The 23,799-nt window shown below is 31.5% G+C and overlaps 5 protein-coding genes across 6 annotated transcripts in view; 3 read left to right on the forward strand and 2 right to left on the reverse strand.

Annotated features, from left to right (window-relative positions):
• The first annotated feature begins 594 nt into the window (after positions 1 to 594).
• On the forward strand, positions 595 to 2,374 carry LOC119670868 (stomatin-like protein 2, mitochondrial). Of its 2 annotated transcripts, none has more exons than XM_038081292.1 (2): positions 595 to 645; positions 1,079 to 2,374. In XM_038081292.1, the coding sequence occupies exon 2, from the start codon at positions 1,091 to 1,093 to the stop codon at positions 2,180 to 2,182; it is 1,092 nt and encodes a 363-aa protein (XP_037937220.1). In that variant the 5' UTR covers positions 595 to 645; positions 1,079 to 1,090; the 3' UTR covers positions 2,183 to 2,374. The 2 variants fall into 2 exon arrangements, with proteins under 2 accessions (XP_037937220.1, XP_037937221.1); XM_038081293.1 differs by lacking the exon at positions 595 to 645 and adding an exon at positions 957 to 1,026.
• Positions 2,375 to 6,535: 4,161 nt separating this feature from the next.
• LOC119670869 (N-alpha-acetyltransferase 16, NatA auxiliary subunit) lies at positions 6,536 to 11,747 on the reverse strand. Its single transcript, XM_038081294.1, has 7 exons — positions 11,503 to 11,747; positions 10,619 to 11,107; positions 9,755 to 10,542; positions 9,329 to 9,692; positions 9,181 to 9,244; positions 8,280 to 8,926; positions 6,536 to 6,796 (listed from the first exon to the last, which is right to left on the reverse strand). Exons 1-7 carry the CDS (start codon positions 11,557 to 11,559, stop codon positions 6,602 to 6,604), a joined length of 2,604 nt encoding a protein of 867 aa, XP_037937222.1. The 5' UTR covers positions 11,560 to 11,747; the 3' UTR covers positions 6,536 to 6,601.
• Positions 11,748 to 13,683: 1,936 nt separating this feature from the next.
• On the forward strand, positions 13,684 to 14,309 carry LOC119670872 (28S ribosomal protein S14, mitochondrial). Its single transcript, XM_038081296.1, has 2 exons — positions 13,684 to 13,864; positions 13,959 to 14,309. Exons 1-2 carry the CDS (start codon positions 13,802 to 13,804, stop codon positions 14,280 to 14,282), a joined length of 387 nt encoding a protein of 128 aa, XP_037937224.1. The 5' UTR covers positions 13,684 to 13,801; the 3' UTR covers positions 14,283 to 14,309.
• A 43-nt stretch (positions 14,310 to 14,352) lies between these two features.
• Positions 14,353 to 19,021, reverse strand: LOC119670871 (dynein assembly factor 5, axonemal). The gene is made up of 5 exons (XM_038081295.1): positions 17,684 to 19,021; positions 17,045 to 17,624; positions 14,863 to 15,691; positions 14,596 to 14,805; positions 14,353 to 14,539 (listed from the first exon to the last, which is right to left on the reverse strand). The coding sequence occupies exons 1-5, from the start codon at positions 18,895 to 18,897 to the stop codon at positions 14,412 to 14,414; spliced, it is 2,961 nt and encodes a 986-aa protein (XP_037937223.1). The 5' UTR covers positions 18,898 to 19,021; the 3' UTR covers positions 14,353 to 14,411.
• Positions 19,022 to 22,775: 3,754 nt separating this feature from the next.
• The window catches only part of LOC119670873 (midnolin homolog), a 110,498-nt gene continuing 109,474 nt past the window's right edge, over positions 22,776 to 23,799 (forward strand). The window contains exon 1 of the mRNA XM_038081297.1: positions 22,776 to 23,268. Within this exon, the coding sequence (XP_037937225.1) occupies positions 22,841 to 23,268 (428 nt within the window). The 5' untranslated portion in view covers positions 22,776 to 22,840. The remainder of the gene's footprint in view (positions 23,269 to 23,799) is intronic.

Raw genomic sequence — 23,799 nt, forward strand, 5'->3', positions numbered from 1 at the left:
TGTCTTCACTTATATTCTCTTCAAATCAATCAGTTATTTGTAAAATTTTTGTTTGGAACCCCACTAAGATTATTTCTTAGTAGAAATTCTTAGAAGAAATTCACTTAATTTCATGCCTAGTGAGAAAAACTACCACTGCCTGATTTAATATTTTATGTGATAATGGCATACTTTGCATCAATAATTTAAAAACAATTCACATTCTATTTTTAAATTCCATCAAAATTGACTCTATCATTATAGCACATAAGAAACATCGGTATTTCAGGTCCAAACTTTTCTTTTCAGTAGGCGGAAAGCATTGAATTGGTTATAAGCTGATATTTAAGGTACTTATAATATTGGACTCAATAACTAAGGCACTAACCCACCATACGTACCCGAATATTACGTTACCAAAACTATTAGAAATATCAATAAAATTTTATTATCGTAGGTTGCAGTAACCTATGAATTTATCTTTAAATCGTATCTTATATATATGTATGTCATTAGATAAAATATAAATATACAATTGTGAAAAATCCTCATATGTATGTCAAAATACTGTTCTATGTGCAACATATTTCCTGTGTGATATCTTTAACAAAAATATGAATTTTTTTAAGAAGGAAAATGTATATTAAATTATTTTTTTATTAAAAGGTATACGTATTCAAACGTTTTCGGTGACTCAATAAAGTTATCGATAGAATTTTATGAATATATGTTTTTGTGAATTTACAATAACGAGTTAATGACCAACATCTAAATACTCACTATTTGTATAAAAAAATTGTTGCAATAAAATTTTTATAATAAATTTTATTACTACTACAATATTATTACAATTTATTACAATTACTAAAATTTTCATAAATGCCTTCCACATACGATCCACAAAAGCTAAAGTTTATTTTGCAATGCAACCGTGCATTGGTCGCCGGCATGAAGCATATTGACACGCAGCTGATTTTTTATTGGAATCTGTGTAAAGTGCTTTGTTTCATGTGCAGCTTTAAGCAGCAGTTTTTTACATAAATTATTGTAAATTGACACAAAAGTCTATTAGTAAATAATATAAATTTATAAATTACAGGGACAAGTCAATATGTTACGCACATTCGCTGGAAATAAACGATTCACCGAAAAAATTGGTGTGCTGTTGAGTCGTCAACACACAACACACCACACAAGAGCACGATCTTCCACGCCAATAAACACCATCGTTATGTTTGTGCCACAGCAAGAGGCATGGATTGTTGAACGTATGGGACGATTTCATAGAATAATGGATCCTGGCCTTAACATTTTAGTTCCTCTTATCGATAAAATAAAATATGTGCAAAGTCTGAAAGAAATAGCAATAGACGTACCAAAACAAAGCGCCATTACATCAGACAATGTAACTTTAAGCATAGATGGTGTACTCTATTTGCGTATCATAGATCCTTACCGAGCTTCGTATGGTGTTGAAGATCCAGAATTTGCTATAACACAACTCGCACAAACCACTATGCGTTCCGAATTGGGTAAAATGTCACTAGATAAAGTTTTCCGAGAAAGAGAGTCGCTGAATATTAGCATTGTGGACTCCATCAATAAAGCTAGTGAAGCATGGGGTATTGCTTGTTTACGTTATGAAATCCGTGATATACGTTTGCCAACACGAGTACATGAAGCAATGCAAATGCAAGTCGAGGCGGAAAGGCGTAAACGTGCTGCTATTTTAGAGTCTGAAGGTGCACGTGAAGCTGATATCAATATAGCTGAGGGTAAAAGAAAGGCAAGAATCTTAGCATCTGAAGCAGAACGTCAGGAGCATATTAACAAAGCTAGTGGTGAAGCTGCTGCAATGTTAGCTGTGGCCGATGCTAGAGCTCGTGGCTTACAAATTATTGCTAAATCCTTAGCGGATATGGATGGAAAGAATGCCGCGTCACTAACATTGGCCGAGCAGTATATCACAGCATTTAAAAATTTAGCCAAAACCAGCAATACTTTAATACTTCCATCAAATCCAGGAGATGTATCATCAATGGTAGCTCAAGCACTTAGCGTGTATAACACAGTTGGGCAAGCAAGTTATCTAGGCAGCGCTCCTGGCGTTCCACTTTCAAAATCCAAGACTATCAACACCAAAACGAAAGTATGTACACCAGATAAGCTTGAAAATATCGTTTCAAAAATGGATATTGAATAAAATTATGTGGAAGCTTTCGGATTTAAGGAATTTATTCTAGTGGAATACAAACAGAAAGTGCGTTTCTGGATTGCCAGTTTAATTTTGTTTTGGAACTTTAATGTAAATATTGTACAATTAAGTAAAAGTAAAAGTTTCTGTAATTGTTTGAATATAAAGAAAGGAAATAAATGAAAGAATTCTTAAATACAGGAAACTTAAACTAATAGAATTTGTAATATCCTATGTCTCTAACCTTTTTAGTGGAGAATAGAGCCTGTAATATCAATTAGATGAAAAGTACCACACAGCGGCTTGAGAAGTGATGTTAATATATTTATTTGATATTTTGTGAATATAATAATAAGTAATTCTTACTAATTGCTTAATTGGTTATTAAAAAAATAATTATTGTAAATAGAGAAATCCTTAGATCATAGATATTTTGAACTATTTATGAATTATTTCGTGGAGAAGATATAATATAATATATATAATATAAGTTCTTAAACTCGAAAATATACAATAACTTTTACGCTGATGTAACAGTACTTATTAAGCATGAAATTATTACCAAGTTAAAATCATATAATATGTGAATACTAAACGAAATTTGTGCACTTAGGCTATAAGATTCGAACTCGTCGTGACACCACACAAAAGTTTTACAACAACAAAAACTCACAATAAAATTGTCTGGGGCTCAATTGAGGCGACTAAAATTCAGAAGTCACCACCCAATACTGTTGAGTTTTACTTGTGACGCTCGACTGGAGATGTAAATTTGATATTACCATTGGTAGAACCCGCAGCTTCGGCTGTATTGGCCTACAGAGGTTGACTCCTTAAAAGAAATGTCCTAGGGGACATACCCGTGGTTGAAAACACATATATATATATATATGGGTAAAATGGTGGTATTCATTTACTTTCATTCGATGTGGAGTTGCATTTTTCAACTGAGTACTGTGACAAAAAGACTAGTAGAGGTGTTTGGTAGGCCTCGGTCCTCATCAAGGAGGAAACTATGTCCAAACCTATAACTTCAATCGATACCAGCATTTAATTGCGCATTATTCCGGTACATGAATTAAGAACACAATGATGAAATGCCTTCACAGCATGTAATCACGTTAAAAACTCTAGACTCTGTCACTAATATAGTATGTCCCAACTTATTGAATTAAGAAGAATTCATCGACATATTTTTGGAACGTTAATTAAAGTATGTAATATTGCCTTCAATTCATTCTGCAAATATTATTTTATACTTACAATCGTTTCGCAACACATTCCACTAAGTGATTGATCGAAAAAAAGAAGACTCGAATGAGAGGAGAGCTTGATTGAGTTGGTGCACAGAACAGTTCCAAAAGTAAAGATTATCTTCCATGGAAACAGGGTTTTGTTCAATACCAGAAACAATCTGACCGAGCCTGCATATTTTGTGGGTAAAACATAAAACTTCCATAAATGTCAACGATCATATATTTAGCTATTTTTCTTTCGATGGCTTAAGCAATCCTTGGTAGTCCTTCTGGACAAGTAGTTTTCAGTGATTGTTGTTGTTGTAACCAGCTGGGATCTTAATTCAGAAAGAATCTTATAAAAAAAAATACATGGTTTCAGGTGTGAATGGATGATGCTTGATGGGAAGGATGGGTAGAAGGGATATATTGAGAATGAATAAGGTTTAAATTGAAATCAACCCGACTCCAGACGAAGAAACCTAGCCAATTCAATGGAATGGGTTTTAAGTTCGATTGGACGGGGGTTTGTGTATGTAGTGGTGCAAATGAGTTGAAAAAAGATGAGCGACATCAGGAGAGTGGGGGTAGAGCTGCAATTTGGGCGAACATTTGGAATAGCTGTGTTTATGCGTGACAAATTTCTATTCAGCACATGACTATATTCTTATATCAATTGAGATGCAGAGTACTTACTGCATGGGTCATACGTCATTCTTGGTGGAAGATGTTAAGCGGAGACCTGTTAAGAAACTGAGTTTTGGATGCTAGACACGGTCGATTCTGAAACCATGGTGAATGATCGATCACATTTATTGACTTTTATGTTAAAACCTAATGCAAAACAATAGATTTTTTGCCATCTAAGACTAACCAATAGTATTATTACAAAAGAATAACACCTTAGAGTTCGAGCTCAAATCTTCCATTCTAAAATAGCACAACATTGTCAACTTACAGAAAAAGAATTGTGGCGAAATCTTCAACCTGTTTTTTTTTTTTCTAATTATATATGTAAGATACTTTCAACAGACAATGTATCTATATACCTCTAGCTCAATGTTGCTCGTCGTAGGGCGTACGTCCAACAGGTAAGTAATTTGATTATTGAATGGGGTTTTTTTAGAATTACAACTAAGGTCGTGTGCGAGTTAGGCTAAGTTGCGTTCTAAATGAGGGAAATTTTAAGTTGTGCCGATAATGTAGTGATTTGTCGATACGTGTTGATAAATGGTAAAATGTGTGCAGTGCAAAAAATCTCCCATTTGGCTTAGCATCAACTTAGCCTAACTCGCACACGTCCTAAATTGACATTATTTACTTTGGAAGAAAGGTGAACAGATAGTCTCAGAAGTAAAGAAAAATGAAAGATGTACTTTCTCTTTCATCGTTCGAAAAAAGATAAATTTTCAAATAAAATACCTTTTTTTTGTAATAATTCTTGATTCCAAACATAACTCCTTTTGTATGTTATATAGTGGCGAGATTGGAATTTTTTGAAGCTTTTAGTGTACCATAACACATCAAATGTTAAGAAACACTATTCTTCTAACTTATTTTAATAGTTTAGGTTATACCGGCGATCCCAAGAGGATCCACTTAGGTCTATAGGCTCATTGTGCTATGGAATTAATAAAAACCCAAGGGTTAAAACCATCTAAAACCTTTGGCAAAGCTTACGATGAGATTCTGAAGTTCGCAAAGATCCTTAAAAAAAGAAAGCCCCTAGAATGTTAAGGCGACGCCGCGCATGTGTGGGACAAGAAGCAAAGCATAAAATATTAAAACTTTTTGTTTTTTTTTTTTAGGTATTAAAACATTGATTTTATTGCATTTATTTTTTATTTTTATGGTTTTTGATACTTAAACCTGACAGCAAATTATAATTAAAAATAAAATATCTCGTTAATAAAACAATGAACATAAAATTGGTATTTGTATTAAAATAAGTTAGCAATTCGCTTAACACACTTTTTAGCCATGTTAGTAAGTTTTAATGAGTTTTTGTTTTTGTTTTTAATAATGTTTGTGTTTGTATTTGTTTGTATGTACACTCATTGGAATCGTATTTGATTACAACGTTACAACATTTCTAGTTACTTTTACTTTTGCTTTTATCTTTACTTTGAGTTTGACTTTTCAAAACTGAAACTTCATTTAATTCTATAAAAAAAACATTCCATTGAGTTTGTTCTTTATATATGCGAGAATCACACACAAATATTGTTGTTTGTTAATTAACTATGCTCTATGATGAAAATCACAACTTAAACAAATACAATTACCATAAACTACATAAATTATAACTACAAAAAGTTAACGTACAAAAGATTTATAGAGTTATATTATAGATAGAGTTTTATTGCATTTTCACAAAATGCCATTATGAATATGGACCAATGCAGTTTCCTACCACAAATGAATCACTTGGATTGATTTAATAAATTTAATTAAAGCATGCACAATGAAAAAAAAAAAACAAACTCATAATGATGTCACTTAAAGACTTAACTCATTTTATTTAATTTTTTTTTGTTTTTTTATATCATATTTAAATATTTTAATGTATAATTTTCTATTTTCTGTCTCGACTGTTTTGAGTAATTACAACTCCTTTGACTCGACTCTCTTGACTCTTGACTTCTGTTTTATTAACGCATATAAAATACGAATTATACACAAAATTAAACAAACTGAGAACTTAAATAATAAAGTATATAATATAATTTTTGCTTTTGAGTTAAAAAAATTATAAATTATTTTTATAATATATATGAATCTTGAGTTAAAATTAGTATGCAAAATTTGTATTTTTTTTCTCGTACAATTAACATATTTGATAACTTCGCAGAAGTGCTGATATTTGTTTTGTTTTCTATACTTTCTTTGTTTCATTTAAAGTGTTTCTTCTTTTTGTTTTTGTTTTTGTTTTTATCTTTAAATTAATCATTTGTTTTTATTCTTTTATACTAAAAAATTGTAATACGAAACAGATAGAGTTCAGCAATAAAGCTTACATATATTATAGTAATTAACCATTGACATTCTTATTGCATAGTAGCAGTTGTAGTTATTGTTTCAGTGTAGGTCTAGTTTCTTAATTATTGTAATTAATGTAATTGTTTAAGTTGTTAATAGTATTCGTGGATTTTTTGTTGTTATTGTATTGTGTGTGCAGATTATTTTGCATGTATTACAAATCTGCAGTCTTTTCATCACTCTTCGCTTTGCTATCCACATGATTCTCAGTTGGAGAATTATCTACATTATCCTTAAATAGGCGTGCATACTTGAAACGTTTTTGACATGCTTCCTTGTAGTTCGCTAGTTCAGATTCACAACTACCAAACAAACCATCGCACAGCGATTTGTATATCTTGGAAGCAACCTAAACAAAGAAAAAATTATTAATTAAATGTATGATTTAAATAAAATGATTAAAGTAAATAATTGATTTAAAGTAGAATTTAGAAAAAAATCTTTAGCTTTGTGAATCAATATGTTAGGTTATGCTGGCAAGCCAAAAAGGCCACGCATAGACCATTAAGGTTCTTACAATACCAGATCAGAATCTTATTGCTTGGGACAGTAGGCATCACTAAGGATGCGCGTGTTATCAGGGAATTCTTTTTTCCTATATATACGGCAACAAAATGGACCATTAGGCCTAAGTGGATCTACCAGAGATCGCTAGTATAGCCTAACCTAACCTATCAGCGAGTTGTTTTAAGAGTTTAACAGCAATTTAAAGCATGTGCTCAAGTCCTGTAAAACTAACAGCCCCCAAGTATTTTTGTCAAGTTCTAGAATAAGCCAAAGAGTTACAGAGCAGATGATACAGAGTTTCCTTTACATCCGGCTCGTTGCATTTCTTATAAGCATCGTTGCGATTTAAGTTTAGCGTGTACGCATATGATGCGACCAAACTGTGACCTGTCAATACACCAATTAACATTCTACAGTTCTTTCGGCTAAGGGATATAACATTTTCAGTGTACACAAAGGAAAGGACCTTTCCTTTGCTCTCCTTGTCATACGCTCGTTCAGAAGTTCATGTAGCTGTTTCAGAGGTCTGAGCACTTCGTTTGAGGATCAATAGCCCCATTTAAATTATTTTCAATTATAAAAGTACTTTAATTATTAAATTCCAATAAATTCATTGATCAATGCAACTCATATAGTATAGTAACAGAGTAACAGAGACCCTTTACTCTAATCTTATATATTTGACAGATCTTTACTTTTGTAACCCAAAACAAGATAATGTGTTAAACAGCCCCATTAGAATTTTTTCCAACTATAAAACTATTTCTATAACTAAACTCAAATCAAACCATGTTCTTACTATTGATATATGGGATTTCAGTGAAGAAAGACAAGAATGCAACAAAAAAAAAGAAACCTAGTAAAACCGGTTTCAGCTATTTTTTAGTATATAACTTTTTATTGTCCCATAATAGTAATGAAGTACATCTTATAGTAGTGGTGGACTATAGTAGTGAAGTTCCTTTACCGTAATCCTTAATAATTTAAAGATCACTTTTTAACCCAATAAATACTATAAGTGCTATAGATTAATTAGAATTCTTTATAAATACAAAAGTATTTCCATCACCGAACTTAAATTAATCGACAATAACGCCATTGAGTGTAGTAACATTCATTCATTCTGTATATTTTACACGAGATCTTCCTTTTTGAACCCCAAAATAAGACAATAAGATTGACAGACAATAAGAAAACAAAAACTGTTACATTTAACCACATTATTTCTTTATGAAGAAGTATCTTTTTTAGGCGTATTTTAAGTATCTGTCCACAACTATAAATATCTATAAGTATCATAAAATATAGTTAAAAATAAATCTTACCTCGAGTGTAACTTTATTCATATCAAAAGAGGTAATTAATTTGAGAGCCGCATCTCTGTTATTCGGTTCTAAATTGTACATTATTTTAGCGCCTTCATATAAATGCAAAATTGAATCTTTGTTCTTAGCTATGAACTCTTGGTTTAGCTGGAGTACATTTTGTGTACCTATCAGTTCTTTGGTTGCCTTGTCAACGACAACTTTAACACTGGCATTCAGATCAATTGTTAACTTCGGTAATGATTGTGCATACTTAATAATACACGTATGCACCTCAGGATGTTTTGCATCAATTGCAATCGCACGCTTGATTGACTGTATCATAAGAAGTAATTTATTTTTACGATAATAAACTTCAAATGCCAGTAAATGCGTTTCAATACGTTCTTTGGCTAAAAGTTGCAGTGGTTTCAAAAAATCTATAGCTTTCTCTAAAGCATCATCTGGCCTCTCAAGTTTTTCAGGTATTAATTCATCTAATAATGGTGCTTCTGGATCAGTTTCCTGATTTCCTTGCTGTTTCGATTTTTGATGTTGTTCACGCTTTACTTGCGCTTGTGCTGCTTGCGCACTTTCGAGTTCCGCTTTTTTCTTAGCTTTGCGTTGCTTGCTACGTAATTTCTTCAGTTCGGAGGGAGGCAGATTCTCTAAAAAATTAAATTAATTAATTTCAAATATAATGAAAATAATTATATATACAGTAAAACTTTTCCTAAGCGGATAATGATGAGATCAGTCAATCTATTCAGCAAATGAAACTTAACGTCGTTTTAAAGAATATACATTATAAGACAAATTAAAGCTATCTAATAACATTGCATGTTTAAAAATTATAGTTAACAGTTTAACAGAGATTTTACTGTACATATACACATAAGTGTTTTTACAAAAATCAACATACCAACATCGATTTCTTCAATGGTTTCTTCAGATTTTAAAGGTTTATCGTACAATCTCAAATAAACCTGTAAATAAAATAAAATATAGATGTATACATATAGAATACTAAATAGAAACACAATATTATATCTTTGAAATGACCAAGCTACCTCTATAGCACACCGCGCAGCTTTAAAATAAAATGGATGGCGCCTAAGTACGTCCTCTAATCTCAGTAAGCTTACATAAGCCCGTAATGTCATTTTACGCATGCAATAAGTATGAAAATCGAATTGATCTTCAATAATTTCCTGAAAATGTCGATCGACTTCGTGGCATTTTTTCAGTGCATCACCCCAACGTTCCATTCGTTGATATGCCATCGCACATTCCGTTTGGAACCACATGCACTGCATTTCATTTAAGTTTTCCATGGCAGACACACCTTCACGTGTAAATTTCGAGCAAATTTCCTCAGCTTCTTTCACCATGTTGGCGCGCAACATATATTTAGCACATTTGGAGTTTATATACCTGTTAAAAACCACAATTATTTAAGCACAATGCTAAATTATTATTATATTATGCTAACTTACCTATCGGCAGTATCCATACTCTGAGCTTCATCTAGCCACATATAAGCTTCGACCACATCTCCAGCATGTTTGTAAATTCTACCTTTAGTTATGAATAATTCAATTAGCGTAGGCGTATGTTCTATGGCAGCATTCACAAATTCCAATGCTTTCTCTGTTTCGCGCTTATGATCGTAATGTTGCGCCAAGAACAATGTAGTCCACACCAAAGCTGACGCCGGTTCTGCGGGTAAATTTTTATCCGCATCCTCGCGTGAAAAATGGCCTGATCTTATTAAATTCTCATTATATTGTAGCGCAAGTTTTTCAATGATTTTTGTCTTTTCAGGATCACGATGTAGTGAACGTATATTTACAAATAGTGGTGGTACACCCTTTCGCAAACCTTGTCGTAAGTAATCATCTAACACTGTTTGGAAGACTTCGTCTGTGGCTACATCAAGTGGTAAACGTTTCGGACACATGGAGCGCTTAAAATTTTCCTGAAACTTTGTAAAAGCAGCTAATTTCTCCTCTGCTGTAGTAATTTTGTTTGCTGCGAAGTACTGTTCGTAGTAAAATGTATTTTCCGGATTACGATTAATGAGCTGTTCAAATATGGGTACTGCGAGATGGTGTTGTTCCAATTTTATATAGAGATCACCCAAAGTTTCTTGTACTGCTAACTTATCGACAATATGAACCTCATGCTTTTTTAGATGATCTACCGCTTGATTTAGATTTCCTCCTTCAATTAATATTTGATTTTGGTAAAGCAACAATTCGGACTGACGGTAATCATGTGGTTCCTTTGAAATAGTCAACATAAATAAAAACAAATATTAAAATTTTTTATTTATAATATTCATATCACTTTTTACTCACAGTTGGGGGCTGGGATTGACTAAATGTTTCTAGAATACTGTTAGCCATTTCTAGGTCACCCAACAAATGATAACTCATTGCAAAACCGATCCAAGACGCATGTTGCGAGGGTCGTAATGTAAACAGATGATGACGTGTTTCCTTATAACCTTCCAGATCTCGCATTTGTATTTGCAGCAATGATAAATCCTTCAAAATTTGCAAATTATCTTTCTCCCACTTCAACGCATTTCGATAACATTTAATAGCTTCATCGTACTTTTTATCACTCCGTTGCAATAAGCCATACACATGCCAACACACATGTGAACGCAAATCATTACGTAGTCCCAGGCGTACATATTTATAGGCTTCATCACGTCGACCTAAACCATTTAACGTCAAGCCCTTCATCGCAAGCGTCTCGCCATGCTCAGTGTACTTTGGATTGGATAGAATCTGCTTGGCTAATTTCAAGCAGTTCTTGTACTGTTTCATTTCGTAACATTTCTGCAATTAATATATCATAAATATATTACAATAATAAGTCATTATATACATTTTTAACATAAGACTACGCTACTTTGAGGTTATGTAAAAATCTTTTTCTAAGAAATAAATTTTATTAGAATTTGAAAGAAATTGTTAAGTTAGCAATATAAAATAAACGCAACCTCATCAATAGTAGTATTACGTGTAGACTTCCTTATTGGTTACATTTTGGAAAACACTACACTGTCCCACACCCACAAAACCTCAAAGCAGTTCATACATAATAAATGAATTATCAACAGTGTACATAAATACATTAATTATTTTAAACTAAAACACAATAAATTTAAAATAATTATTTTTAGAATATTGTGGATTATAGCATGATCAACGTTATGAAGCGGCAAACCTACCAGCAGCTTTCTGAAAAGCGCACTCTCTTTGGGCGGCAGTGGATCGCTGGAAGGCATCTTTAACCGGCTTTCAAATCAATACTCGTGCTCTCCTCAATATTGTTTATTGACCAAAGTACAAATTTCGTTCAATTTCCACTCTGCGGAATTGATATATATTACAAAATATACCGTGGAAACCTGACCACGAGCAAATCGAGGTTCCCTTTTGACAAAAAAGAATATGAGACACCAATACACAAACGAAAATCATATACACAAATACCAACGCAGATTTAATGGTGATGCCACTTAAATTAATTTTCAAAAGTTTTTACTTCTAATAAAGTACAGCTTTTATACATTGACATTGCATGCATAGATCGTGTGCGAGTTCAAATAAATTTAGGTAAAGTAAATTAAAATTTTTTGGGGATTTTTAGCACTGCACTTATATAAATATTTATTTATTGTACTTATTAAATATTTATATATTTTCTAACCATCTATAAAATTGTCACAATGATAATACCTATTTATCTCATTTTTATATAATTTACCCTACTCGAAATTCTAGTAAATACCAACATTCGCTGCCATAACGACATAATTTACTATTTTCCTCAATTTACCATCAATTTACTCGAACTCGCACAAGGCCGTAAAATGATTTAAAAAAATATTAAACATTTATTATTATTGATGAAATAAAAATTATTATAAAATATACCATGGTTATTTTTCTTAATTTTTATTTTTAACAACAATAAAAAATTTAATCAATTATAGCACATTAATACTGTCTCATTTAGGTGGTTTTGCTCATTATAGCCACTAATGAGCATGATATACTATACAAAATGCTTTTATATAAATGAGCTCATTATCAATAAAATAGCTAATTTAAGACGACGAATGTTAAGTGTAACCCTTAAAAATAAATTAACCGCAACGAAAATTACCTAAAATTAAAGTGATATTAAAAATGTATATAAATGATATAATATATCAATTATATGTTTAATTTTTTCGTGTGATATATTATCAAGTTGAGCTTATAAAAGTTCTATTAATTGAATGAGCTCATTATAATGTGAATGTTCACTTATTAATATAAATGAGCAAGTGCCTAAATTAGACACTATGAATGTACTATTGGAATACGAAAACATTTTATTATTATTATTAAATTATTAAGTAAAAACAATGAGTTTATTTTTATAAAGGTGTTATTTATTTTTTTCGTATTAAAAATACTTAACATATATTATTCATATAAATAATGCACATCAAAACCAGATTTTTAATATATATATTTGCGATAAGTAATGTTATGGTATATTCACATCAAATTAAATATTTAAGGAAAACGTACTGAGAAAGTAAGTATTTAATAAAATAAATAAATTCTTAATAAAATATTTGTTTATATTAATTGAATATATAATAGATATAAAAAAAATATGTATACTATATATAAATGATTTAATTGATATATAATTACACATTCAATTCTTTGTGTGATATATTATTGAGTGAAATTTATTTATTTCAGATAAAATCTTGCTTTATTAAATTGTTTGCATTTTCTACGTTTTCCATGCTAAATTAAATAATTTTTGCTAACAATGCAAAACTAAATATTATATGCTTATAATTGAAATGTAAACAAAGAGAAGCTTTCCTAGAACTTTTGTACAACTTTCTGCCAAAAATAAAAACTATTTCACATGCATAAATCAACTTATATTAATGGAAAATTCCAAATCTTAATTTGATTAACATAAATTGATTTAGCTGCAGTGGAAACATTGTTTTTCTAAATATCATTTACCATTTAGAACGGAATAAGATAATATGACTGGATATAAGTAGGTTTCATGTGACATAGATATAGATTGTCAGATGAGCATGCATAATTTTCAACTAATGAATACATAAGGTAAAAACCTTAACATAGTGTGTTTAACGTTGCTAGAGCAAATATTAAATGAATTGGGGGTTATGATTGCAATCACAGTCCCCAATTGTTGTTGCTTTTAATGCAAAAGTAAATGAGCTGTCAGTGTCAAGTTTTCATGTTACATTCAAAGCAACAACAATTGCCATGACGTGACTGCAGTCATAACATTTGTAAAATAAAAATATGGCATCACTTAACTCAACTGCACCAGTAAACGTCAAATTTGACAGTTTCTTGCACAAATTTTAGCAGAAGCAGCTGTCTGGAGCTGTATTCCGGAGTATATGTAATAGGTTAATTTTCGTAACCGCAATAATAAATAATTAACAATTATTTGTTAAAATTTATTAATTAAAAATGAACTCCCTGGCCAGAGTCAGTAACTTCGTCTGTCAGTCAGTGCAAATCGCCGGTTGTGGTGTAAGTAATTCTATTTTCATATATTTACTTAAATGGTTCCAAACATTGGACGGAATTGAAAAGGAAAAATATATTGAACATTTATTAATTTTAGTTGCAACAAGTGCGCACCAAATATGCAGATTGGAAAATGATACGCGATGTGAAGCGTCGAAAATGTGTCGCGGAACACGCAAAGGAACGGCTGCGCGTCAACGCGCTACGTAAAAACGATATACTACCTGCAGAACTACGTGAAGTGGCCGATGTGGAAATAGCAGCTTTTCCGCGGGACTCGTCGCTAGTACGAGTACGTGAACGTTGTGCGCTGACATCAAGACCAAGAGGAGTGGTGCACAAGTATAGATTGAGTCGTATCGTATGGCGACATTTGGCAGATTACAATAAATTGTCTGGTGTACAACGCGCCATGTGGTAATAGTAGTTCAATTTATTAAAAAAAAAAGAAAATTACAAATTATTTATAATTAACAAATATAATAAAATGATTTGTTTCATTAAATAAATAAGCTTAATTTAAATTTATAAAGAAATTATATTAAACAGTCTATGTATTAATCGATAGCTCATTTCCCAACTTAGCAAGCTCTGAGTCAACGGAAGTCATTGATATTGTCTTTTTGTAACAATTTTGACATATTTTGGGATATGTTTTGGAGAGTTCAATCAAAGCAACTATAAAAATATTTTAATTTAATAAAATTTTTAGTAATTATATATTAATAACTAACTTTTTATAGCTGCTTGTACACGCTTTTCCGGTCCTTCGTAATGTAGAAGGAACATATTAACTGCTCTTTCTATGAACGTCTCCCAAATGGTATGCTCATATTCTCCCTCCTCTCCTTTTGCCTTTTCGAATTTTGGCTTTAAGTGTGGAATAGCATGGATAGCCAGTACACGTATATCAGCAGATGGATCATCTAATCTTTGCAGTGTAGCTAAAATGTTAGGTAAACATAAATTAAGTGGAAACTATTTTAAAGTAACAATTTTACCATAAGCAGCTAAACGTAAATCCTCGACAGGTATCTCACCAAAATTGAACAAACATTTGATAGCATTATGGCGTGTAGCAGTTGAGTTGTCCTCCAATAGATTACTCATGTAGCCAATATATTTTGGTAGTATAATTTTAGCCTCCGCCGGAGCACCTTGAGAAATCGTGCATATTGTGGCAGTGGCAAAGGTACGCATAGCCTCTGCATGTGCACCAGCACGCCAAAGTAAATGTGGTACCACAATGATATCTACGAAATCTTTCAATATTTCTGCACTCTTCTCAACACTAAGCGCTGTAGTTACTGTGTTTTCCCACTTCAACATTGCTATAGATATAGCGCTAAACACTTTGATCTTAGCCATATTCTTATAATGCTTCCAAACTAATAGTATTTTCGACTTCAACTGTTCCATGTACGTATGATGGAAATTGCCAATAGCGATTAAACCATAAAACAACAGCAACGGTTCACTGCGTTCATCAATTGGTGCATCCAAATCGACCACATAAGCTAAGGCACTAGTGAATAGCTCTTCATGTAAACCATCAATAGTGGTGCCACGTTTCTCTGCCAGCTGTTGTAATATTGAGTAACCTCTAATCTTTATATCACGCGCTATACTATGTTCAGATTCATACGACAAGGCCATCACTTTCATTGTAGTGATGTAGACATTTTTTAAAAACTCATCAGCTATATCAACGCTTAAGGTTAAATTATCGTTTGATATATCTATTGTATTATCAGTTGGGTCCATGGTATTTATATTACATTTTTTTAAAATAACCTGAACCAACTTTATGACGTAGTCTTGAAAATAGATCTGAAAAGAGAAGAAAGACATTGATATCAAATAACTAAAGAAAGAACTCAATCAAATAATGAATGGAGTATAAGTAGTTGCTCTACACCGAAGTGACCTTTAGAAGAGATAATACTCCAAAACTAGTGCTTTGGAGTGCGGAAGTTACTGTAAGTATAGGTACAAGGTGCCCAATTTCGATTTTTAGGCAGAGAGGAAAAAGTTAACCTTACTACCATTAGCTTTGCAATACATGTAGATGAATCCATAATACGAAGGAAGAATTATTAATCCAAATGGTGATGAAGATCCATATAGTAGATAATATGAAAGGAATTACAACTCCAAATACATGGGTTAAGATATAGGGTAGAAGTGTTAAGAGAAATGGACTGTTGCTGAACATATGTGGATTAGAGATGTGTGAAATTATAATTGAAGCTAACCAGTGTTAAGGTAGAGAAACCGTTTCTCTTTTACGCCTTTCTCTTTTAAGCCAAAGATCAATTGGATCAAAATTGTTATGTGTATAATGACATAAAAACATATAGACAAAGTCATGGTGAAGAGTAGCTAAAGATCAATTGGAGTCAAATTAATGTTAGCGTTAGAATACCAAAGATCTCCTTGAGATTGACGACTGAAATTGGATAAAGTTTAAATTAAAATCAACTCAAGTCCAGACGGAGAAACCTGACCACCTCAATGGGGCGGGTCCAAAGATCGGTTGGACGGAGATTTGTGTGTGCAGTGGAGCAAGAGAACAGATAAGCAAAGTCTAGAGGAGCAGAGCTGCAGTTTGGGCACACATTAGGAATAGACGTGACAATAACTGATTAGCAGATGACTATATACTGATCTCAATTGAGCTAGCACAGTTCTTGCTGCACGGCGAAGTCGATATTTTTCCTGATAAATGTTAGGTGAGAGCCTGTTGTGAATTTTTTCTGGTGACAATATCACTGTTACGGGCTTGATACGGCTTTGATATATATAATCACTACTATTATTGTTATATTTAAATTCAGACAGACGATGTATAAACCGGGAATATGGATGTACCAGGATTCAATTATGGTATAAGTAAAAGGTTCTTCATTCAAGCATGCACTTCTATTCTTACTCGTAGGCGCTCTCTTACACATAATAATTCCTTTAATAGAGTATCCAATACACTCTAATAATAATCTTCTAATATCCATATATAATATCCAATATATTATATATTAAGTTTATATGGATAGTCCTAGTATTTCGCTTATATGGAAAGTCCTGGTACTATGCTTGTATGGTTATGTATACAATTACAACTGCTAAGGTCATTTACTTTGTCTACAGCTAAATATGCAACTTAGACTTACTATCAAACATTACCTTTAAGCATTGTGAAAACTCCGGTTCAATCAAAATTCTTGAAACTCGTAGTAAATCCTCCTCTTTAACTCCACACGACACCTTAAACATATAATAGAAAGATTTCAAATACCCCTCCCGAGCGTTTTTAGCCAGTCCATCGAAACCATGTTCACACCAATCAGCGTAGGAGAACAAACGTCCCATAATATCAGCAACCTTATAGGCTTCTTTATTCACCTCCACTTCTTCATCTCGACAGGCACGTGATATTTCCGGGAAGATCTCAAAAAATTTAGCTGTCATAGCGGCTTCTGCATGCAATACGTATTGATAGAGTAATTTCAGTGAATGCATACGAACGTTATCCTTCCAATCTGTGGACTCGCGTGTGATAAGCATAAGTACGCGCAACGTACGTTGCACAAGCGCACGGCAACCAATCGTTGGTCGCTGAACATTAATTGGATAATTTACAACCGGCAAATCTGCAATTTCCTGCTTCTGCAATTCCGCTTCATTTTCATCAAAATACTGTCTGCCACACTTAACCCACAAAGGCTGTATGTAGTTCACTACTTCAGGTGTAGTATCCGCCAAGCTGTTATAAAAAAGGTGTAAATGTTATTTCTACTTGCATAATTTTCATTATTTACTTACCACGACAACACAAGCGGCAAAATGCGTTCAAAATATGAATAGCGATCCCGCAACTCTAGCAACATCAGTACACCCATTTCTCCAACCTCGCGACGTACCAGTGGCATCGAATCCATTAGCAATGGTGACACTTCCATTATGAGCTGCGATAATGCCTCTTCTTTTGGATTGATATGCAAAGCAAGTTGTGCCAAAGCTTTGACAGCATTTCGACGCACTTCAGCATGTTTGTGATTCAAAGCGGGATATATTGCTTTAGCCAAAGGCTCTACGTGCGCTTGAAACGTGTACGTATCCACCTTTTGTGACACAGTAACAATGCAATTGAAAGCTTCACGCTTCACCACATGATAATCATCACGCACAGCTTTCTTTAATACACAAACTATTTTGTCATAGGATGCCTGCAGTGAAAGCACCTTTCCATTTTTTATGAAGTATCCTAGAATTTCATGTAATTGTTTTATCAATTCCAAACGTATCTCTTCGCTCTTTTCCAAAGTCTCCTGTTGCCCCATGCGTTCCTCGATTATTGTCAAAATGTTCACCAAATGGAAATCATTTGGCGGCATCCGCAGCACAAATTTGGTTACACCTTTTATGCCGCCTTCGCGCATGAATTCATAGCGATCACTGTAGCATTGCAGCAAATGCAAATAGACTCCATCAAAAAATGTTACCAACAATTCTTCAGAGAGTTTACTTTTTTCGACAACAAAGTCAATCGTTATTAGCGCAAACTTTCTGCTGCGCAAATCTTTTGACTGCAAATTGTCACAAACTTCTACTATATTATCACGAACCACTACTGACATGTCAATAGCTTCTGTTTCCTTATCACTAACAGCTGCTGTTGAACTTTCCGAAGCTTCTTTGGGGATATCAGAAGCTTCTTTTGGAATATCAGAAACTTCTTTAGGAATATCAGAAGCACCAACCATATTATCAGGCACCACTGGTGGCATATTAGAAGCTTCTGCTAAATTATCACTCACCACTGTTGGCATATCAGAAGCGTCGGTTATATTATCACAAACTGCTGCTGGTGAACTATCAGAAAATTCTTTGGGACTATCAGAGGCTTCTGCTATATTATCACGCACCACTGTTGGCATATCAGAGGCTTCAGTTATATTCTCACAAATCTCTGCTGCTGGACTATCAGAAACTTCAGTTGGAATATCAGAAACTTGTGGTCGATTTTCGTTACTCATCTTGCGACAAATTCTTACTTCAAATCAATTACCAAAAGCGAATGTTCTGGAATAAATAAAATTGTGTTGCTTAGCTACATGTCTTCTTCATTCCTTCCAAAAATTTTAAAAATATTTTGAAATTCATACAGGTGACTGCGTTTATATAAATTCACAATAGTGTTATAAATTAAAGGTCAGGTTACAATAGTCAATAAGACCGTATGTCAAAGAATACCGTATACGTTTTATTCTTAACCCTAGTACTAACAACTAATTTTTTATTAATAACACGTTTATATTTCTTGATTGTTGGAACTAGATTAAGGAAATTGATTTGTTTTGCATCTATCGTGTGTTTGAGAATATTTTAAAGAATTTATGTATATCTATTAAGTTAACCTCAATGTTACAATTAAAAATATATACAAAAAGGAAATTATAAATAATAATATTTTTGTTTTTTAATGAGCTAATTTCAGAAAGTATATTATTTAACTATTGACCAATTAGCCCGTTTAAGAATATAAAGTATTATTATAAAATACGATGAAAATTATATTAAAAAGTTTTATTTAATTAATTTTTTAGAACTTCTAGTAGTATATTTATTATTCTATGCAAAATGTTTGTTATAAACAATAACATACAATTCAAAAAATAAACAGAGAAAAATGTTATTTTAATTCTTATTAATATATTACTTTCCTTATTAATTCTTAATAATTCTATTTTAATATATATTGTGCTTAAGAAACATGTGTTAAAAAGACTACTCCATTATTGTTTCAATTATAGCCACCACTTCGACAACATTGGCCCCAACCATACTGTAATCAGCTTTTCATTGAAAATAAACTATAATATATATCGTAACTTCAAGCAATTGGTTACAGCTCCAATATAAAAAAAAACTAACATGACTTCTGGCACCTCATCACCATTTTTTTTAAATAAAAAAATTAGTAAACCAAGAATTTTCACATTATTTATATTTTATTTATTTATTTATTATATTTTATTATAATTAATTATAAAATATAAAATCTTTGTAACTAAGATATTATTAATTTATTTTATTATATAGTTTAATTGAATTGTGTGTGAGTGTAAGAGTAAAATAATCAACAAAATTTCATAAAAGTATAAAATGGGGAAGTCACCGAAATGATTATTAAGAATTTGTATCAAACTTTTAATTCACAAATGCAAACATATCAAAAACAACAAGAGTATTTACACTGAAACCTATGCCCGATATAAACAGAACACTATTGTAGTGCATTTTACTCAATGAAAAAAATTTGTAAGTCATGGCAACACTGCCATTCTAAACAACTTGTTTGACAATGTTTTTTTTCTTTTGAACGCAATTGCGATAGTTGTGAATAAAAGCCGGGCAGGTAGTAACGTTTTAAATTCGTAAGCAATAATATATTAATTAAATTAGAAAATAATTTGATGATTGTTTAAATTTATTCAGTGTTGAAATATTTTAGTTACAGTGAATAATTAATTAAAATAATTAGTTTATTTAAACGTGAAACTAACTCATAGTGATTTGACTATTTCCTTGTAATATTAAAAACTTTAATAAGTGAAAAAATGAACTATTAGTGTCATTGAAAATGTTAATAATATAAATTAAAACTGAAACATCTACATATTTGGTGAAAGATATTAATATAATTTAAATAAAATTATATTTTTATATGCAAATGACTTTTAAAAATCCACCACACGCTCAGCAAACAAAAAACAAAAACAATCAAAAACAATTCATCAGTTGAGTTTTTAGTGATGCCAACGTTAAAATTTTACCACGTGAAATTGGATTAGTACAACAAAAAAAAAAATTGCATTTGTGTTAAAAATGGTTTTAATCTCTATTTTTATATTGATTTTAATTGCTAGAATTGCTTTAATGTATGAGATAAATATTGTCATTAATAAATTCATTTTAATATTACTCTTATTTAACTAAAATTACTTAGATAATGTTTATAAGAGCCATTTTACTTTAATGCTTGAATTATGAAAGAAATATAAGAAAAAATATACAAAGATATACTTATTAAGTAAATGAATGTAATTTTTAAAATAACAATAATATTTTTAATAATTTAATATTTTTAATGTTTCTACGCTGTTATGTTATATGGAGGAATACATTTTTACATTAGACTATTAAAAAGCAATATATATATATGTATAAATTTATTCATTTTTAAAAATAATTTACAGTAAATTTGTTTTTATTTGACAATATTTTGTATAAAAATACTAACATTTGCTTCGTGCTCTTTAAATAACCTTAATTTTGTAAATAATTTATTTATTTTTGCAGGACGCAGGACCTAGAAGTCCAGTTCCCTATCCTTAGTTAACTTTAAAATTAATTTTAGTGTTAACTCACAAATAAATAAATTTAAATATATTTTAATCATTTGCAATAAACATTTTAATAATGTGCAATGAATTCACTTTCATATAAGTATAAATTGCATAAAAATAAATACATATATTTCATTCTTTGATATAATAAAGATTTAGTTAATTAATTTATTTAATTTGCAATAAATTTGCTTTTATATGAGAATATTTCGTACAAAAATATACACATTTTCATCGTGCTCTTCAAACAACCTTAAATGTATAAATAATTAATTGATTTAAATATATTTTAATAATTTATAATAAACATTTTTGTAACTTATAATAAATTCATTTGCATATAAAGCAAATATTTTATATAAAAATATAAATTATAAGCAATAAAAAATCGGTATATAAATAGTACACTTATTTAAAACCATTTTAACACAATATGCTCTCTGCAAAAGTTCAAAAATTGTGTAAATGCACTTTACCCACAGAACACATTGTGCTGTTATGATGATGTTATGACGTTGGGCATTTTGTTTTTATATTGTATTGGCCGTCGTACTGAAAAGTCTGTGGTGTGCGCTGAAGTAGAGCAGCAAGTGTCGTGGCGCAAATCTATAAACACTATTTAACAGCTAGACACGCTCTCTCTTTCCGTTCTCTGATTTTATAATTTTATATAAGGAAAAAGCTGTGGGGAAATTTTAAACAAACAAAACAACGACGTCACATCACTGCTCCTGTTAGCAACGACGCGCTGTTAAATTCGCTGACGTCACTTTAGCTTGTTAAACTTTACCGGCTTAACAGGCGTGCTGCTGCATGCTTGCTGCTTTTGTTTTTGCGCGATATATCTCGTCTACGCTGGCGTTATACCACATTTTTTTAGTTGAATTTATAAATGGTTGTGTTTTGTTTTTTTTTTTTTTTTGTTTTTTGGCCAAGAAATCTAAAACGCTGTCTCAAATAAGCCAGTTGCTCGTTGCTCGTCAGTGCGTTCGGTTGGCAAATAGGATTTGGTGAAAATTATAAAGTGTGCGCTGGAGCATTTTTTGATTAAAAATTTTTTTGCTTTAATAATTTCGTTATACACCTCGTGCGTGCGTGTGTGTGTGTTTGAGTGTACATATTAGTTTAATAAATTTTTTTTTTATATATATTTTGTGCGTTTCGATTTCGCAATAGTCAAAAAACGTTGCTTAAAGCAGCGACGGCCTATAAAGCACAGCATCATATATCAAACCACAAGGTGTGGGGAAATCGATCGATTACATACTTGTTTATAATCGTTTGTGTATTTGTGTTAAGTGATTTAAAATTTAAATTGTACAAATAAAGAAATTTTAAATACAAATAACCTTACTATTCAAAAAAAAAAAAAATATATAAAACCCTAATTTTTTTTTTTAACAGAAAAAAATAAATTAAATCAAATTACCAGTGTACATATATTTGCAAATAAGCTTTTATTGAAAAAATTTATATTTAATATAATATAATCAAAAGGGAAGAAAATTAATTAATAAAAATTTATCGTGTGAAAACAGAAAGCAAAATTTAAAATAAAAATTGATAAAAAATGGATAAATCTACAGACTCAAGTAATACAAGTAGTGGGAATCACGGTGGCGGTAGTTCCAGTGATGCGCCAACGCCTCAAGCACAAACTCGTGACATCAGCCTAGGGTGTGGTCCATCGGCGGCTGTTGGTAATAATGGATCAGCAGCATCAGCAACTGCCTCCCCGCAAACAACAGCTCTAACGCCACCCCCTACCAACAACACAATTACGCCATCAACCACATTAGGTGCTGCTATTCTACCCGTCACTGCAACTTCCACTTCCACAACAACATTACCGCCAATTAATTTAAACATAAATACCACAACTGGTGGTAATTTTAGTGTGACTGTCGATCCACAAATTTCCGTGGAAAGTCTCAAAAAAATAATAGCAAAAAAATTAAAAGTGGCTAAGGATCGCATATGTTTGCTTCATCGCGAAAAGTGAGTACAAATTTAAATTACTTTTTTTTTTCAAAAAGAAAAATATTTTTTTTTTATTTTTGATAAAAAATTTTTTATTTTCTTTTTTGTATAAATATAAATAAAATTTAAGTGTATGCAAATTTTAAATTTATTATTCCCATTCGTCCATCTATCAATACGTCAATTAGACTTTTACTGTTGCTGTTTTTTTCTGTTACTGCGGCTGCTGCTGCTACAGCCGTTGTTACTGCTTATCTTTACATGTGTTTTGTGCTGTGGTGATTTGATAGCAAACAAGAAAAATAATTTTTTTGTGAACAAAGCATATTTTACGCAGAATATTTCAGTTCAGCTTTGAGTCGAATTCGAATCTCTTTGTGTTTTTGTAAACGTCTCAACTGATTCGAGTACAGCCTAACAAGTACTTTTCTACATACAAACACACAAACATATGTATGCATACATATATACATACGTACGTACATACAACATACAAACGTATGCAAACATAAACATATATATATGTATGTACGTCGTACATTCATAAAT

This window comes from Teleopsis dalmanni, chromosome 1 (assembly GCF_002237135.1).
Source record: "Teleopsis dalmanni isolate 2A chromosome 1, ASM223713v2, whole genome shotgun sequence".
NCBI classification, from domain to species: Eukaryota; Metazoa; Arthropoda; class Insecta; order Diptera; family Diopsidae; genus Teleopsis; species Teleopsis dalmanni.

Excerpts from the sequence above, each read along its gene's own strand:
- LOC119670868 (XM_038081292.1), top strand. The coding sequence starts at position 1,091 with ATGTTACGCACATTCGCTGGAAATAAACGATTCACCGAAAAAATTGGT.
- LOC119670869 (XM_038081294.1), bottom strand. The coding sequence starts at position 11,559 with ATGCCTTCCAGCGATCCACTGCCGCCCAAAGAGAGTGCGCTTTTCAGA. Across the intron at positions 11,108-11,502 it reads CGCTTTTCAGAAAGCTGCTG|AAATGTTACGAAATGAAACA; the intron begins GTAGGTTTGCCG and ends TATTAATTGCAG. Across the intron at positions 10,543-10,618 it reads GTCAATCCCAGCCCCCAACT|GAACCACATGATTACCGTCA; the intron begins GTGAGTAAAAAG and ends ACTATTTCAAAG.
- LOC119670872 (XM_038081296.1), top strand. The coding sequence starts at position 13,802 with ATGAACTCCCTGGCCAGAGTCAGTAACTTCGTCTGTCAGTCAGTGCAA. Across the intron at positions 13,865-13,958 it reads TGCAAATCGCCGGTTGTGGT|TTGCAACAAGTGCGCACCAA; the intron begins GTAAGTAATTCT and ends TATTAATTTTAG.
- LOC119670871 (XM_038081295.1), bottom strand. The coding sequence starts at position 18,897 with ATGAGTAACGAAAATCGACCACAAGTTTCTGATATTCCAACTGAAGTT. Across the intron at positions 14,806-14,862 it reads TTTACGTTTAGCTGCTTATG|CTACACTGCAAAGATTAGAT; the intron begins GTAAAATTGTTA and ends CTAACATTTTAG. Across the intron at positions 14,540-14,595 it reads TGTACAAGCAGCTATAAAAA|TTGCTTTGATTGAACTCTCC; the intron begins GTTAGTTATTAA and ends ATATTTTTATAG.